The 18738-nt window shown below is 45.6% G+C and overlaps 1 protein-coding gene across 1 annotated transcript; it reads right to left on the bottom strand.

Annotated features, from left to right (window-relative positions):
* Window positions 1–4645: 4645 nt before the first annotated feature.
* Window positions 4646–17853, bottom strand: LOC141060329 (solute carrier family 52, riboflavin transporter, member 3-B-like). The gene is made up of 5 exons (XM_073556530.1): window positions 17612–17853; window positions 17372–17502; window positions 8402–9630; window positions 7899–8022; window positions 4646–6686 (listed from the first exon to the last, which is right to left on the bottom strand). Exons 3-5 carry the CDS (start codon window positions 9385–9387, stop codon window positions 6474–6476), a joined length of 1323 nt encoding a protein of 440 aa, XP_073412631.1. The 5' UTR covers window positions 9388–9630; window positions 17372–17502; window positions 17612–17853; the 3' UTR covers window positions 4646–6473.
* Between the last annotated feature and the right edge of the window lie 885 nt (window positions 17854–18738).

Genomic DNA, 18738 nt, shown 5'->3' with positions numbered 1-18738 from the left:
TACAGAGGGAGGATGTGGGAGGACAAGCCTTGCATTAGCGCCTTCTGGGGAATGTCTCAAGCTTTTCCAGGCATAGGAAATCGGAGAATGGAAACATTCTGTGCACAGCCCCAACACATAAACTCCCTTTTATTATTATAATTATTATTTATTTATATAGCGTCATTAATTCCATGGTGCTGTACATGAGAAGGGGGGTTACATACAAAGTTATAGATATTCCTTGCACTTTGATATGGGATGCTGCTGTTACAGCCAGGTGGAGGCCTCTGGTACAGCCATCCCTCATCGGTCACACATGCTGCATTGAATGACACCGGGGATCTGCTGGATGTACATTGCCAGCACATGTGCTTGGTGTCCTCTTTACTGTCCCATTTCCCTGTCTAGATTTATGTCTCTGACACTTGCTGGCAGAGACCCTGTGGGAGGACACTGCTGGGGGGAGACTATGGAGGATGATGTTAAGGGGACTATGTTGGAAGACGGCGGGAGGATGACCATGCAGGGGGACGATGCTGGGGTACTGATTTCATCTGAAGTTCAGTGATACACAATACAATACTGTTTCAATAGCTTTTATTTCAGCAGCTACACACAGATCAATGTCCAGGAACAGAACCGCCACTCAGGTGAGAGCCACGTCCCTGCGATGATGGGGTGTCCGATGCTCATCACTACTGTCTGAACAGAGGCTTTTCTGCAGCTTCTTGGCTCACCACATCCTTTCAGTGAAACTCTCCAAATATCACTTAGTTGTATATTTCCTTAAAGAGAAACTGGTTTTAATTTTATTCCATAAATCAGTAGTGCACATCTCCTCTCATCTCCGTAATGGGGGAGTAAGTCTGCAGTGAATCCAGCTTTCACCTCAGAATAGAGAATTCTGTTAACGACTGATGAAATTTATTACAGAGTTGCTTATTTTCACGTGTACTTTTGATTTATTTAATAAAATGAAACCGCCGCTTCCTCTTTCAGTTCCTAACTTTCCTTACTTCTGTGCTCTTGCCCCATGTAACTCTACCCTTAATCCGCAGCTTGGGGTCCGTGTACACGAGGTATGACACCAGGCACACCACTAGAGACTAGCGAATGGCTTCATACAGTGTCGGACTGGAGTGCCAAGGGCCCACCAGTAACACTGACTTTGGGGGCCCACTTGCATACAAATATTACACTATCCTCGTTCACAAATTTACCTATATCTCTATATAATAATAAACTGGGTAGTTTGATTAATGAATGATTAGATGTTGCCTTTTTCTATACAGAATCAATTGAATTATGCCAAGTACTTCTCATACAGTGGGGTTGGGGGCCCAGATCTGCACAGGGGCCCACCAGGGGATTCCCCTGTTACCCTATGGGCCAGTCTGAGCCTGGCTTCATACGACCAGCGTCAGACTGGAGCACCTTGGGACCAAAATAAATACATGACCACCAATTGTGTGGTAAAACGCGCTAATATCAGGGTAGAATATAAAGTAGTACACGTCTTAATTATATAGCAGGGGTTGGGGTAGCCCCCCTCTTAGAATATAATGTATTCCCCCTCATAGAATATAATGCAGCCTCCATCATAGAAAATAATGCAGCCACCCTCATATAGTATAATGCAGCCCCCATAGAATATAATGCAGCCCCAATATAGTATAAAGCAGCCCCCCATAGAGTATAATGCAGCCTCCCATAGAATATAATCTAGTCCTCTCATAGGGTCTAATGCAGCCCTCATATAGTATCATGCAGCCCCCCATAAAATATAAGGCAGTCCCCCCTCCATAGAATATAATGTAGCCACCACATAGGGTATAATGCAGCCACCGTAAGGGATATTGCAGCCCCCCCATAGAATATAATGTAGCCCCCTCAAATAGTATAATGCAGCCCCCAATTAAATGTAATGCAGCCCCTTCGTAAAGTATAACGTAGCCCCCTCATATAGTATAATGCTCCCCCATATAATATAATGTAGCCCCCTCAGAGTATAATTCAGCCCCCTTATAGGGTATAATGCAGCTCATCCCATAGAATATAATGTAGCCCCCTCATAGGGTATAATGCAGCCCCCTTAGTGTATAATGCAGCCCCCACCACAGAATATAATGTAGCTTCCTCAGAGTATAATGCAGCCCCCCATTAATTTAATTGAACCTCCTTATAGGATATAATGCAGCCCCCCTCATAGAGAATAATGTAGCCCCCCCTCCATAGAATATAATGTAGCCCCCTCCACAGTATTATGGCCATCAGTACTCCCTCACTGACATACAAGTGCTTCTCACAAAATTAGAATATCATCAAAAAGTGAATTTATTTCAGTTCTTCAATACAAAAAGTGACTCTCCTCTATTCTCTAGAGTCATTACACACAGAGTGATCTATTTCACAGGTTTATTGCTGGTAATGTTGATGATTATGGCTTACAGCCAATGAAAACCCAAAAGTCATTATCTCAGTAAATTAGAATACTTTATAACACCAGCTTGAAAAATGATTGTAAAATCCGAAATGTTGTCCTCCTGAAATGTATGTTCAGTAAATGCCCTCAATACTTAGTTGGGCTCCTTTGGCATCAATTCCTGCATCAAAGCGGCGTGGCATGGAGGCGATCAGCCTGTGGCACTGCTGAGGGGTTATGGAAGCCCAGGTTGCTTTGATAGCAGCCTTCAGCTTGTCTGCATTGTTGGGTCTGTGTTACACCCCGGGCCGCGCCGCCTCGACATTCCCACCTCGTGTCGGCATCCTGGCAGGTCTCTGGACAAGGGGCGCGCTTCTTGGTGTCTTCGCTTCCGGTTTCATGGTCGGTCTCTGGACCCGGTGACTAACGCGTGCTCCGTCCTCGGCTTAGGTCGCGGCCGCGCACTTCTAGGGCCTTGTATTCCTAATGAAGCTCTTGACCTGGAAGTCTTTCCTGACCTACAGCAGCCACTAGTATATCAGGCTGCTTCCGGCTAGGGGAGGCGCCTTATCACTTTGCTTCCCTGCTAGGCCTGCTAGGTTCCTGCATGGTCGCTCTTTGTACTCAGGTCCCTATGTGTACCCAGGCGGGCTTCCAGTATGCACTCTGCACTTTCTTGTACTCAGGCGTGCTTCCCAGTACGCGCTCTGAGCTCTCTTGTACCCAGGTGTGCTTCTCAGTACGCATTCTGCACTCTCTTGTACTCAGGCGTGCTTCCAGTACGCAATCTGCATTCTTTTGTACTCAGGCGTGCTTCCAGTATGCACTCTGCACTCTCTTGTACCCAGGCGGGCTTCCAGTATGCACTCTGCACTCTCTTGTACCCAGGCGTGTTTCCAGTACGCACTCTGCACTCTCTTGTACCCAGGCGTGCTTCCCAGTACGCACTCTGCGCTCTCTCGTACCCTGCCTGATTCCGAGCACGTGCCTTGCGCCCTCCTGTACCCAGTGTGCCCCCGTGTTCACCCTGCTAGACACGATCTCTCGCGCCTCCTCCAAGCTGAGCACCTGGTACCAGCAGTCGTGGTACTTAATTCCCCTGGGTCTGCCCCTGACACTCCCTGTATAGGAGTGGTCCTCACTAGGTGAGCTCACCCAGGGTGGGTTGGTATCACAGCCCAGAGGGCCCACTCCAGGAGTCGTTACAGTCTGGTGTCTCATCTTCCTCTTGACAATACTCCATAGATTGTCTATGGGGTTAAGGTCAGGCGAGTTTGCTGCCAGTCAAGCCCAGTGATACTGGTGTTTTTACACCGGGTATTGGTACTTTTGGCAGTGTGGACAGGGGCCAAGTCCTGCTGGAGAATGAAATTTCCATCTCCATAAAGCTTGTTGGCAGAGGGAAGCATGAATTGCTCTAAAATGTCCTGGTAGACGGCTGCACTGACTTTGGTCTTGATAAAACACAGTGGACCTACACCAGCAGATGACATGGCTCCCCAAACCATCACTGATTGTGGAGACTTCACACTAGACCTCCAGCAGCTTGGATTGTGGCCTCTCCACTCTTCCTCCAGACTCTGGGACCACTGACCACAGTCCGGTTCTTCTTCTCCTTGGCCCAGGTAATACGCTTCTGGCGTTGTTGATTGCTCATGAGTGGCTGACACAAGGAATGTGACACTTGTGGCCCATGTCCTGGAGACGTCTGTGTGTGGTGTGAAGCAATGACTTCAGCAGCAGTCCACTCCTTGTGAATCTCCCCCACATTACTGAATGGACTTTTCGTAACAATCCTTTCCAGGCTGCGGTTGCTTGTGCACCTTTTTCTACCACACTTTTTCCTTCCACTCCACTTTCCATTAATATTCTTGGATACAGCACTGTGTGAACAGTCGGCTTCTTTAACAAAGACCTTTCGTGGCTTCCCCTCCTTGTGGAGTATGTCAGTGACTGCCTTCTGGACATCTGTCAGGTCAGCAGTCTTCCCCATGATTGTGGAGCTTAGTGAAACAGACTAAGGGACCTTTATAAACACTTAGGAGCCTTTACAGGTGTTTATTGGTAATTATTCTAATTTACTGAGATAATGACTTTTGGGTTTTCATTGGCTGTATGCCATAATCATCAACACTACCAGCAATAAACACGTGACATAGATCACTCTGGGTGTAATGACTATATAGAATATAGGAGGTCACTTTTTGTATTGAAGAACTGAAAGAAATTCACTTTATGATGATATTCTAATTGTGTGAGAAGCTCCTGTATATAAAAAAAAACAAAACCTCTCCTCGTTCTGCAGCTGATCCCGGCTCTGCTCCGTTCTCAGTATCTGCACTGTCATGGTGCGTGATGAAGTCATCATGCACCAGCTGTCTCAGAGGCAGAGGGGAATGATGGGGGAGGGAGCACCATCTGACACTTATTTCCTCCATTATTTCTTTCAATTGTATCTGCATCTATAATTCTGATACGGTTGAAGACTGCACGCTGTGGGCAGCAGCGATGGAGTAGCGGGTGACAGGAGGCAGGAGTCGGCCTACTGCGGCGAAAGCCTGTGCCCGCTGCTAAAGAGAAATGAATATTCACTGCTCCCCATGCCCATGGGCGTGGAGAGGAGTGAATATTCATTCTCGTTAGCATTGTTCAGAGACTTTAGCTGCAGTAGGCTGGCTCCTGATTCCTACTGCCTCGGACTGGACCTCCGGTTCTCAGGTGGGCCAATCCGACCCTGCATACGACCCTGTTCCATGGTTCACGTCAGTCATCTCTGGCCATGGACAACAGCTGTGTGAATTTTCACACCCTCCGGAATCTCAGGTTTGGCTTATGAAAATAGTACATTTAGACGCCATCACACATGCTGCAATGATGGCGTCTGCCAGCCAGCTAAACGTAAATCCACACACTAACACATGTTCTGGCCCATTTCTTTGGTTTTGCTTTATTTTTTTGCACTTTGTACATAAAGGACTGTGGCTCCCTTTTATCATAGAATCATAGAATCGTAGAGTTGGAAGGGACCTCCTGGGCCATCTGGTCCAACCCCCTGCTCAAAGCAGGATTCGCTAAATCATCCCAGTCAGATGGGCTGTGCATTCAGTAGATAGCTTTCCATTGGCAGATGCACAACAGGCAGGTCTGGGTCCCGCTCTGCCACCAGTTATTCAGGCCTGTGGAAACATAGTGAGGGGAAAAACTAGACGTAGGACCATTCTGATTGGATGCACCTTGTTGTGGTGTGATGGTTTTTATGCCTTTTCAATCAACATAGCATTAACCAAGTTCCCTTTGTTATTAAATTTACTAATACTAATTACTCAAGGAATTTGCTCATTGCTTCTATCCCAGGTTTAATCATAAGCCTGAGATCCTGGAAGGAAATTCACACAGCTTCTGTTCATGACCAGAGACTGCTGACCTGAGCCATGGATCAGGGTCACACAAAACAATCTGCTCGTACCTAACCGCCACCCATCATTAGGTGTAACCCCACCCATCACTACGTGTAACCGCACCTATCACTAGGTGTAACCCCACCCATCACTATGTGTAACCGCACCCATCACTAGGTGTAACCCCACCCAACACTAGGTGTAACCACACCGATCACTAAGTGTATCCCCACCCATAACTAGGTGTAACCCCACCCATCACTAGGTGTAACCCCACCCAACACTAGATGTAACCCCACCGATCACTAGGTGTATCCACTCCTATCACTCAAACCAATTGGAATTTACTGTAACCCCGTCACCCATCACTGTGTAACCCCACCCATCAATAACCCATTGGAATTTGCTGTAACCTCACGCATCTATCTGTGGAAACCCACCCTTCACTCTGGGGAACCGCACCCATCACTTGGTCCAGTCCCGCCCATCACTATGTGTGGCCACTCCCATCACTTTAACCCACTGACATTATTTGCTGTGGCTCCGCCCCTCACTCTTCCATTTCTCTCCATCTGTCATGACATCATTAGTTAATAACTGCTCAGCCTTCATCCAATGTTTTCATATCCAGAAAATCTGATGCCATGGAGGGGTCGGTGCTATGGAGGCAGTTATTGGGGGCAAATCTGATTACAGGGATCACCTGTCTGAAACATGACGTAGACGTTCACCATTGGGAACATGGTGAGAGCTCCCACCATAGAGCCCAGCTGCACCACTGCCCCGCACCACACAAGGGCACTGTGTCCTTCACCCCGTAGGATCACTCCTATCATCACCTTCACATAGGACAGGACACCCACAAACAGCACCCAGGCCACAACCTGCAGGGAGACAGAGAGGTTATCAGCATGGAAGACAGGAACACTCAATCATGGGCACGAGGGGCACAAAAACTGACACTGTACACGGACAGGCTCACATTGTGACGTATCGGTTTAGCTTATTAAGCGATTGGCCTCCAAGCTAGTTCTTCAAAAAAAGGTTCTGCCGCAGCTAAGACTTGTATAATTATCTACTGGGACCATCAGAAGTCATTGCTGTGAGCCTTAAAAATGCACCTACAATTACTGAGGACGGGAACACTTAACAATAGGGGACAGAAATATGGACCTCATGCCCTGACCACTTTTATAATCGTGAGGGGCAAATTTACCCACAGCCCAATGAACTGATTGTAACCTAATTATTAGTTCTGGGCTGCCCACGATTTGTCACATCAGTAAGAGAGAATTATCTACGTATTCGAGCAAAGGAAGAAAAAGCTTGTGTCCACCGCCGATATTCTGCCCATGATGTGTCGGAGGATTCTTCCCATCTGCTCCCTGGACTCACACGCCCTATGGGCCCAGAACACTTTATGGGCCTCGTACATGGATAGCTTGGCAGAATGTGCAGGCAGTGGGCACTGCCATTCTAGCATTTACGGCACCATAAGCTTCTTTACCCAATCGGATGTCCGATCAATGTGAGACAAGCAAATCTTGGAGCCCTTCCACTGCCATTTACTGGATTGCACAGATAATACTGCTGCTCAGTGTTTCTATTCTGTTCATCTACTCTGAGAAGTGAACAACGTGCATCAACTTGTGGGGGCATTAAAGGGTTAATATCTAAACATCTATGGTGAGTCAATGGGTACCAGCAAGAACCCAAGTGTAAGAGCGTCTTTAGGTTCACAGTGCACTTTTCCTCTATGTGTGGCGTGCAAGTTGGGATAGCTCAAAATATACACTCTGTCTCCGTAAAGGTCTGTTAGTCCAAGTAAAGCCTAAAGAGTGTCATCTTAGTGTCTGTCCAGCATGATAGAAAAGAAGTATGGAATAGAGGATTAGATATTGTCACTCTCAGGCTTCCATCACTGCTTCTGTTTAATGCTAAGGTTGAGAAGCGATCATGTAGGAGGCCAGGAATGTTGAGAACATAGCCTTCTGACGGAGTGTCTCTACAGAGACGAGGTGAGGGTCCCAGACCAGAACAAGCTCAGTTTGATCAATCACAAAAAGAAATCTGACAATAGTTAAAATAATACTTACAATGAGGGCGCCTCCAATGTTATCCTGCAGAAGAGCTGGACATGGACTTAACACAGCCATGGCCATGATGTAGGAGCCAATGCCGGAACCAATCACCGTCAGACTCCCCACAGTCAGGAGATGCCTGGAAGACATACAAAGTTATGCAGTGGAACATTCTTGGATGAGGGGCTGTGTGGGACAGTCTCATGTGACTAGAACTGAGTAAGGACAAATCTGGACTAGTAACCTGTGAGCAACACTCACATCTACGCAGTGGGCCTGGAACATCCGCAATATTGCTGTTCTTTCATGCTCATAAAACACACGGACTTGTACATCAGTTGGAAGAACTACACTAGGGGAAGCCATACTGTCGGGTTTTAGGAGTCTACTAAGCTATGGTGGCATGTGGTACACTAAGAATCGTAGCTCATATAGTCCTCATGTATGAGACAGCACTCCATTGGTGCCAACCTTCTAACGAATGGATGTGAATATGTTCTATTCTTACGTTACCTTACCTGTTTGGTAGATACATCGCAATGCCACAGGCTACTGGGTTGGCAATGGAAGCTAGAGTAGCAGCCAGGTGATAGATGCGTCCACCATAAGGAATGCAGGAGTAAGTCTGGACAGATGGCAGCACTGCATTGGTCAAAGCATTCACCCAGGCCAGGACCAAGTAGATGGAGACCTTCTCCCATATTGAATACTTTGCCATTTCTTTCTTTTCCACCTTCTTTCCCGCTTGATCCTCATCCATCATTGGCTTCTGCTCAATTCTTTTGCCCCATGATTCCTTTATTTCCCTTCTCTTGCCCGTTCCTTCCTCTTGATGCCTCTGTCCTTTGGGCATTTTGTGGAGTATGGTGAAGGCAGTTAGACAGATGGCCATCATCCCTGCCAGAAACAGGAAGAAACCCCATGCAGGAAATCTGGCTGGCTGGTACACTGCAGTTAACTTTCCAATGGCGAGAGATCCATTTAGTTCAGTTCTGTTCATCGATTGGCAGCTCACCACACCTACACCCTGAACCAGGGCCAGTAATGCTGGCACTAGCCCACTCAGACCCTCTCCAATAAAGTATGAGATAAGGTAATCTGGCCTGAGACGGGTCATATAAGGAAGAAAGGTGACTGAAGATGTGCAGTCCACCAAAGAGAGAAAGAAAATGAGGCACAGCAGAGCTGTACTTCTCAGCGATGAACCCACCCAGCTCGTCTCTTGCCAGAGGAAAGCCAGCAAGATGCATGACACAACACCTATAGCCAAAATCGCAAATATTAGAGGTCCCTCCCGCAGACGTCCTGGACAAAACTTATGGAAAAGTGTAACAGCAAGAGGCCCAATGTTAGCAAACTGGATGAGGAGAGAAAGGTAGGAGGGCAGCTCCCATCCTTCTGGAGTATAAGGTACCAAAAGAGGCAGCTCCACCCATACCCCATTGATGGCTACCCAGGAGCCTAGGCCGAGCAAGCAGGAGAGAATATGTAGGATAACTGCCATGATCTTGCAGGTTTAATGCATCACCATTCTGTGATCAGTGAGCAGGATGGAAGGTTGACTCTCCTTACTGCTGCCATGCATCTGGACCACTTCATATATTCGGGATACAGAAATTTGGTAACGAACAGAACCCTCTCCTTCTCCAAAAATTCACTGTTTTGGTTTCCACGCTCAGTTTTGTGATTTTTTGTTTGTTTGTTTCAGTATAAAGAGCTGAATTTCAGAGCTTCAGTATTCATCAGCCTGTATAATAGAGAAGAAAGAGAAAATAAGGCCCAGAACACACTGACGGAAAACTGTGGTGACATAATGGAGCAAAGCAACGCACAAGAACAGTGGGAACAAGGACTGGCACCATGGTGGAGGAAGAGACTCACTCCAAACACCTACATTAGAGAAAGTGACAACTAGGACTGGATGTCACCTGCTGACTGATACAGTGAATGGAGACATCCTTAGGACTGTCCTTCAGCTAGTTCATGAAGATCAGATTGGTGGTAATCCGGCAAATGCCGAACAGCTGTTATCAACTCTGGTGGTGGCTGCGTGTAAGCAATGTGTACAGGGGAACAGCACGGTTCCATCACTCTGTGTAGTGTCTGTGCCCAGCTACTGCAGATCATAATCCGGTAGAAAAGGATAACGCCTATACCTGGCAGCAGCCACTACAGTGTACGCAACTGTCTACATCTGGCCGCCGCTGCCAGGAGCAATATCAGCTGATCAGTGGCTGTGCCTGCTGTCAGGCACCCACCATCTAAATGATGGGTCATCACAAATACACTGGACAACCCCTTAAATATTTGTCTAAGCTTGGCCACCAGTTCATAACAAAAGGATTTTGAAGAACAGAAGAAAGAAGTCAACCAACATATGGATGTTCCCAGACCTAAAAAAAAAAATGTTTCCAACACTGAATTTTCTAATCATAACCTCGAAGATCAGTTATTCTGCTTGAAGACCCAATGGACAACACAGGGTTGAAGAAGAGAAATGTGATGTCAATATATAGTATGTGTTACTTTAGCTAGTATCATTCTGGAACTAACTAAAAAATAGACACAGATCAGGCACTCCCCAGAATACTATTCGAATATTCACTGCCATATCAGAGCGGATCCTATATGATGCCCACAAGTCAGGCATTATCCCAAAAAAGGTAATGGATGGATTGTTGCCTTCGTCCCCAAAAATCGCCACTTTTTACCTTTTACCAAAGGTGCATAAGTACACTGTCAACCCCCCAGGTCGTGCTATTGTCTCTGGCATAGGAGGGCTGAGTGATTATGTGTGTAAATCTGTCGACCACTATCTCATAGTTAGCAAGGCCGAACAAAGCCATGTGTCCATCCAGTTCAGCCTATATTCCGTCAGAATAAATCCCCCCGATCTACGTCCTTCTGAAGAACCTAATCACTGTAAGATACAATAATGTTATGCTCCAGGAAGACATCCAGGCCTCTCCTGAACCCCTCGACTGAGTTCTTCATCACCACCTCCTCAGGCAGGGAATTCCAGATTCTCACTGCCCTAACTGTAAAGAATCCTCTTCTATGTTGGTGGAGAAACCTTCTCTCCTCCAGACGCAGAGAATGCCCCCTTGTGACCGTCACCTTCTTTGGTATAAACAGACCCTCGGAGAGATATTTGTATTGTTGCCTTATATACTTATACATGGTTATTAGATCGCCCCTCAGTCGTCTTTTTTCTAGACTAAATAATCCTAATTTTACTAATCTCTCTAGGTATTGTAGTTCCCCCATCCCCTTTATTAATTTTGTTGCCCTCCTTTGTACTCGCTCTAGTTCCATTATATCATTCCTGCGCACCGGTGCCCAAAACTGTACACAGTACTCCATGTGCGGTCTAACCAGAGATTTGTACAGAGGCAGTATAATGCTCTCATCATGTGTATCCAGACCTCTTTTAATGCCCCAATGACCCTGTTTGCCTTGGCAGCCGCTGCCTGGCACTGGCTGCTCCAGGTAAGTTTATCAGTAACTAGGATCCTCAAGTCATTCTCCATGTCAGATTTACCCAGTGGTTTCCCATTCAGTGTGTAATGGTGATATTGATTCCTTCTTCCCATGTGTATAACCTTACATTTATCATTGTTATATCTCATCTGCCAACTTTCGGCTCAAGTTTCCAACTTATCCAGATCCATCTGTAGCAGAATACTATCTTCTCTTGTATTGACTGCTGTACATAGTTTTGTATCATCTGCAAATATCGATATTTTACTGTGTAAACCTTCTACCAGATCATTAATATGTTGAAGAGAAGAGGTCCCAACACCGACCCCTGCGGTCTCCACTGGTCACAGCGACCCAGTTAGAGAATATATGATTTATAACCCCCCTCTGCTTTCTATCAATGAGCCAGTTACTTACCCATTTACACACATTTTCCCCCAGACCCGGCATTCTCATTATGTGTACCAACATCTTGTGTGGCACGGTATCAAACGCATTGTAAAAATCAAGATCTACCACATCCAATGACTCACCTTGGTCCAGTCTATAGCTTACCTCTTCATAAAAACTGATTAGATTGGTGTGACAGGAGCGATTCCTCATAAACCCATGCTGATATGGAGTTATACACACAGAACGGGTACTGGTGTCATGAAACAACAGACCCAATGAAGAGATCCAAGAAAAAATGCATATATTTAAAATTATGAATTTTATTTATATCATATTAAAATCTGCACAAAAAATATGGCACCAAAATATCTGCAAAAATAGTGCAACCAGAAGGGGGCACTGGAGTATCACTCTATTTCCAATTATATACAATTTCAATGTGAAAATAGATCACAGATTTTTATAAAGAGACCCACCAATATATATCAGAGAAATAAAAAAATCACATTCTACCGGGTCCATGTTTGCACAAATAAGCCAGAAAATCATTGAGGCAAGCTGATTAAACTATATTACTTAAATTGGCGCTAAGATTTCTCAAAAGGAGATTAACTAGCCCAGAAAAAATATATAACAAATCAGACTTCCATTATGGTGTAACCACTAATAAGACTGCCATGAATTATACCTGAAAAGAGTGCCAAAGGTCCAAGAGAGTGAACTGTGTGTGCCCCTTCGCCCCGACGTGCGTTTTGCCCACAGCTTATTAGCTGTGTCGGCATCCGAATACAGCGGCACAACCTGCGTAACCAATGCTAAAGAAGTATGCGGCCATAAGCGAAGCTGACAGGAGGTGTGGCCGTGGGCGGAGCTTCATGTAGTAAGTCCGCAGACGGCCGCAGATCCTCCATACGCAAATGTGAAACTAGCCTAAGATTGACGGGATTTATCTCAAGGTCAATAAACTTGTCACAATTGGCATTGAGTCATTATATACATCCATCCGGCATGCTGATGGCCTCAGGGTGGCCTGTTTTTTTCTTGAGACAGCCAACTGGGATTGCCACTTCTCAGATTTTATTTTGGATTTACTTGAATTTATCCTTACACACAATTTTTTTGTGTATAAAGACAGGTTCTTTTTACAAAATCAGGGGACCGCCATGGGCGCGACGTGTGCTCAGTCATACACAAATCTGTTTCTTGGCTTTTGGGAGAGGCAGAATTTCCAGGGTGACAGAGCACATGCCTCAGACCTGGTCATAGGTTGGTTTTGTTATATCGATGATGTCCTAATGATTTGAGAAGATAATGAAACTAAGCTATGCAGATTTATGCGGAATCTTAACAACAACTTATTTAACCTTAAGTTCACATATAATTGGCACTGGAGTCTGATTGATTTTCTGGATATCAGTTTGTGTGTCGGTGGGATGGGTCCATAGAGACGGATCTATAATGAAAGGAAACATCTGTTAATTCACTATTAGATGCCTCCTCAGCACACAACTTTCAAGTGATCAAGGCCATCCCAGTTGGCCAATTTCACAGGTACAGACAGGTCTCCTCTACTGATGCCGGTTCGAGAGACAATCCGCCATTCTCAATGAGAGATTTAGAGCTATGGGCTAAAGTGGCCGATGTCTCAAGGGTGGCTATAAACGGGCCAGATCAACGAAAAGGGATGATCTACTTACGCAGCTGAAAAAACCTGTACAACAGCGTAACTTTGATGTCAACTTTATGACTACCTCTAACTGCCACTGGGACTGAATCCATGGGATTTTAAACAAACACTGGCCGATATTGAAAACTGACACTGTATTGGCAGCTCATTTGTCATCTGCCTCACGCATGACACTGCGGAGAGGCAAAAACCTGAGGGACCACCTCGTAAGGAGCCACTATGTGGCAAAACAAAAGTCACTCCTTAACTCAGGTGATCCAAAACATGGCTGCTTTTCCTGTGGTACATGCATGGCATGCTCCAACATCCTCAAACATAAGACCTTTTTGTCATCTGCAGCAGGGAATATGAGATCCGCAACTCTATCTTGTGTAATATCACACCTGATATATTATGCCACCTGTCCCTGATCTATATTGGTCTTACATCTGGAGAGTTAAAAGCGAGAACTCATGAACATGCATGCGACATTATGGCTGCCAAGGAAGTGTCTGATGTGACGACCCTGAAAACCTGACCGAGACACGTAAAGGACTTCCACAGATCCAATCCGCGTGGCGTGAAGGATAGGGCTATTTAAAGGATTCAGAGTGGTATCAAAGTGGCAACGTGATGCAAATTCTGTCTCAACATGAATGTAGGTGGATTGTCACCCTTGATACTGTGTCTCCAAGAGGCCTTAATGAAAAACTAAGTTTCAACCCTTTTCTTTGATCTGACCCCACTCTCATCCAATCCATATGACTTTTTTCCGGCAAGTCACACCCTGTTCCCTTGTAGGGTTGTTCTCTTCAATATTGATTTTTAACTTTTGTGGTGTCCATTTTCCCTACAGTTTTTGTTTGTTACCATCCTATGTGCCTTGACACCTTAATGCCTTTCCGGACCCGTGATATACATTTAGGATGTACACCTCTCCTCTCCCCACTACGGCATAATTGGACTGTGACTCAATGGGACTTTTACCCCCCCCGCAGCCTCACCTTCTGCCACCATGTCTATTGGATTGGATACACTTTTCGGGACTAACCTCCGTCATTTCTTGCCATCCAGATGTATGTATAGTTAGTTCCTGTTATTTGTAATTTTATATCTTTCCCATTATGCATGAAATGTAATGTCCACTTTTGATGGATGACCTGATGATTTTAATATCTATGCCCATTAATGCTTGCTTTATTTTTCACTGGCACACATTGGCTGCCTTGGATCGCCTACCCTAGGCACTTTATCTTTTGGGCAATATGTTTTGCCATTACCCTTTTATCTATCTCTTGTCCTAGCACTCCGCACTTTAGTGTATAGCTGTTTTCTCTACTATGACACAGCCACGTTCTCGCTATACCGTGGGCCCCTCCTGTGCACCACTATGTTATCTGCGCTGCTTACTACTTCTTTCTATTGTCCTCTTTTATAGTAACTCCCTAACTCACTCTTTCCACTTTACCACCCATTTGCACTTTGCCCCTTATCCCTATTACATTGATAATACTCACTAGTGTCAATAAAATGGCACCCTGCACTTATTGCAGTGCTTCTCTCTTAGTAACATCTTCTACAGGGTTACGTGATATGTATCCGCTTGAATCCTTTCCAAAATGGCCGCCCCCGTAGACTTCACGTCACCTTCCTGGCGGCTATCGACCAAGCATTGTGTGCATGCGTAATGATGTCATCCAGTGCGAATTCACCTGCATGCACACGATGCAGTGACAACAGCAGAGGAGGTGACCCCACAAGTGTATGGGGCCCGGGCGCATGTGCTGCCATTATTGGCATTATCTGTTAGGCACCCATTTAAAATATTTGAGGCAGGACTCTCACCAACACCCCTTCGAAAAAGCAGGTATGCTAAACGTGCATCAGGGGCTGTTTGGCCTCACTAAATGTGGCAGGCTCATGTAGCTATACTGGCAGATAAACCGCTATACCGGGCTCCAGTACGGAGACTGGTGGAGTCTGTGCTTTTATTGAGTGCAATAGTATATTGGCGCGGTGAAACTGGAAACAATCATACAATCAGTGCATGGTACAGCACAAACACATAGGTTACACATGTTATACATGGTGCATGAAGGTTTACAAACTAAGCTGACCCAGGGCTACGACTGACTAAGCTGGGCTAACATTAGGGCAGAAATTACCTATAGAAAGAAGAAATACATCCCAGCAATGCAATCGCAAGGGGAATGTAATGGAGGTGTCTCTTCTTGGATACAGGATGAAGGAAAATGGAGGGAAATGGAGGCTGAGCTACCATAATGCATTGCAAAAAGGGGAGGAGAATCAGGTACAAGAAACAGAGAATAGGACCGTAAACAGGACTCTGGCCCCTAGAGGGAGCCAAAACACTACAAAGATTATGCATATGCAGGTTTCCTATATTCTTACTAATGAATGACTGCAGCATTATGCAAACAAATAATCAGAGATAACATATTAGATGTCGGAGACAGAACAGGGGCCACAAGGAGGGCACCGGGGCCCGGGCATATTATGGGTAAGCACATGTGAATTCATGGCAGCTCATGCATTTAGTGGGCAGTGTGGACTACCTAACCACTAGAGATCTAGCACTGATCTGGATAAACCCACTTCTATCCTTTGCTGCTTTGGCGTGTCCTGGTGACTCTTTTTCATGCCCTCCCGTGTCTTATTGGACCTCTCCTTGCCTACTTCCAGGTCTCCTCCATAGATTTTGACGTTTTTACTTATTTTCCATTCATTACGCTTTTAATTCTTCAATAAAATGTGATTTTTTTTTTTTATACGACTGTTTGGGTCATGGCTTACTCCATTCTTTTTCTGGTGGTGTAATGTTTTGGCGAGTACTCCACTACTCTTACTTTGCCTCTTTATGCGTGGGGAGAACAGCACTGCAGGATTTGTTCTCAGCCCTGTTACTATATGAATATTGTTTTAGCCGATCATTCTGGAAAGGACAAAGACTAAATAATGGGTGAGAAGTTTTCCATCAGAAACTCGATGAAATGGCTCTGGTATTAGCACACATGGCCCTGGCATGTGCTGAGTGGCCAGTAGGCTCTGGGTGGATGTCAATGTCTATCCTCTGTCTAGGATGGTGCAATGTGGCATACAGATGGCCTCTCATCAGAGGAAGAGCACAGGAGAAACTTTACCCCTTACCACCTCCTACAAAGGCCTCTCGCCAGCCAACCAGACAAGAACCCCAATACAGCCGGCTACAAATGGAAGCCTTATCCTCTTGGAAAAGATTTTGATTTATAATCAGGCTTGAATCTATTTAAGGGGTCCATATTGACGTCTAAGCTTGCTCTCCGAGAGGTGACACCAGCGACCCTGCTCTGTGCCGTCCTATGGGTGGAATCACTGATAAATCGGCAGAGAATCAACAGCTAATTCCATGGCATAGAAATAAATGATCACGTGTGAATCCAGCGCAACAATTTAACTCAGGGGATGCATGTTGCTGATGTTTGGGCTGTTGTAGGGGTTTAAAAAAAAAAGGATAAAAAGCCACCAACAGAGGAATAATACACAGGAACATGGAGCCTTCCTGCTGATTGCTCTACAGGAGAAGGTCACATACAAAATACAAAGGTAAATTATAGTGAACAAGCTAGCAAAGACAGACTGGTACAGAGGGGAGAGGGTTCTGCCCTTGCGGCCTTACAGTCCATTCAGAACCCGTCGTATAGGTGCCCACATCTTAGCTTCCTTGACTCCTGTGTGAAGGATTTCTGAGATTGATCTAGCCCAGCGGTCTATATCAACAAGTCGTCTAGAAAGAGTGTTTGCATCCCCCATGCCCAACAGCCCCTGATGTGTACATAAACCCCACTGGTCCAGAAGGCAACAAGCTGAAAATGAGATTACAGACCTTCACCACCAGCCAGATCTCATGTAAAGCCACCACTGCCAGTCCCTGCCACCACTGCCCACTTACCTGTAACTATTCCTCTGCCACAGGATGCGAAGAAGCATTGAAATATTGGTCACCGTCCATCATCATACTGAGCCTCAGGTCATCTAGCTGCTGGTCTCCAGACCCCTCATCTCCTGCCGATGTAGGAAAAGCTGCAGGATGCCACCACCAAAGGAAAGCACAATGCTCAGACCAATGAAAGGACATTCCAGCCCGGATTACACTGTTCAGTGACCCCCTCAGCGCTGCCGTTCCACCTACCTCTGCTTTGTAGATTTTTTACTCTTTCCTGTCCATGATTATGGGGGCCACCATGTAGCCTGAATTACACTGTCCAGAGGCGCTGGGCCCTCACTATAAGCTCAGTCTTGTGTGATAGGTTTGGGTAACAGACAGCAGGTGAAGGATTCTCTTGAAAAGTTGCAGAAGAGTAGAGGCCATACACCCCTCAAATCCACACGTGATTCCACAAGCAACAGCCCGATAACGACTGCAGAAAAATCCATGAGTAGATGAATGAAGCATTTGATAAGAGCTGGTCCAAACAGAAGAAGTCGGGGAAAACAGAAACAAAGCCTTCCATAGCTTTCCCTCTTCTACCCCACGGCCAAGAGATCACATGGATCTTCACACAATGCAGCCATAATATCTAGCAGAAGACCCTTAAAGGGGATGTGCCACCGTGAAGAATACAAGTAACCAAGCAGAAACGGTGTAAATAGAAAAAATAGTAATTTACATTTCTTAAAAATTATGTTCCATTCAAAAAATAACAAGCTTTCATCTGCTGGCGTATGCTGTCATGGGTTTACCACGACATAGAGGAGCCAGAAGACCGCAGTGTCTGATTCCTCCTACTCCTGTACTGATTAGAAGCACTTCACCTTCATATTAAACGGCGCAGGTTTCTTTTAGCAGTGCAGGGGTTAATCTGCTCAGGTGAGAGCTCCTGGAAGCTTACCTGCATTAAGGCTCAGCTGTGCACTCTTGGCCACTCCCATCTGATATATAAAGCTCAAGTGTGTGTGTGTGTGTGTGTGTATGTGTATGTGTGTGTATGTGTGTGTGTGTGTGTATGTATGTATGTGTGTGTGTATGTGTATGTGTGTATGTATTTGTGTATAGAATCGTAGAGTTGGAAGGGACCTCCTGGGCCATCTGGTCCAACCCCCTGCTCAAAGCAGGATTCGCTAAATCATCCCAGTCAGATGTCTGTCCAGCCTCTGTTTGAAGACTTCCATTGAAGGAGAACTCACCACCTCTGGTGGCAGCCTGTTCCACTCATTGATCACTCTAACTGTCAAAAAGTTTTTTCTAATATCTAATCTGTGTCTCCTCCCATTCAGTTTCATCCCATTGCTTCTAGTCTTTCCTTGTGCAAATGAGAA

Source organism: Dendrobates tinctorius, unplaced genomic scaffold (assembly GCF_039654945.1).
Source record: "Dendrobates tinctorius isolate UK_male_01 unplaced genomic scaffold, ASM3965494v1 ptg000235l, whole genome shotgun sequence".
NCBI lineage: Eukaryota > Metazoa > Chordata > Amphibia > Anura > Dendrobatidae > Dendrobates > Dendrobates tinctorius.
The sequence above is the reverse complement of the archived record's forward strand: the minus strand, read 5'-3'. Positions and strand labels throughout refer to the sequence as shown.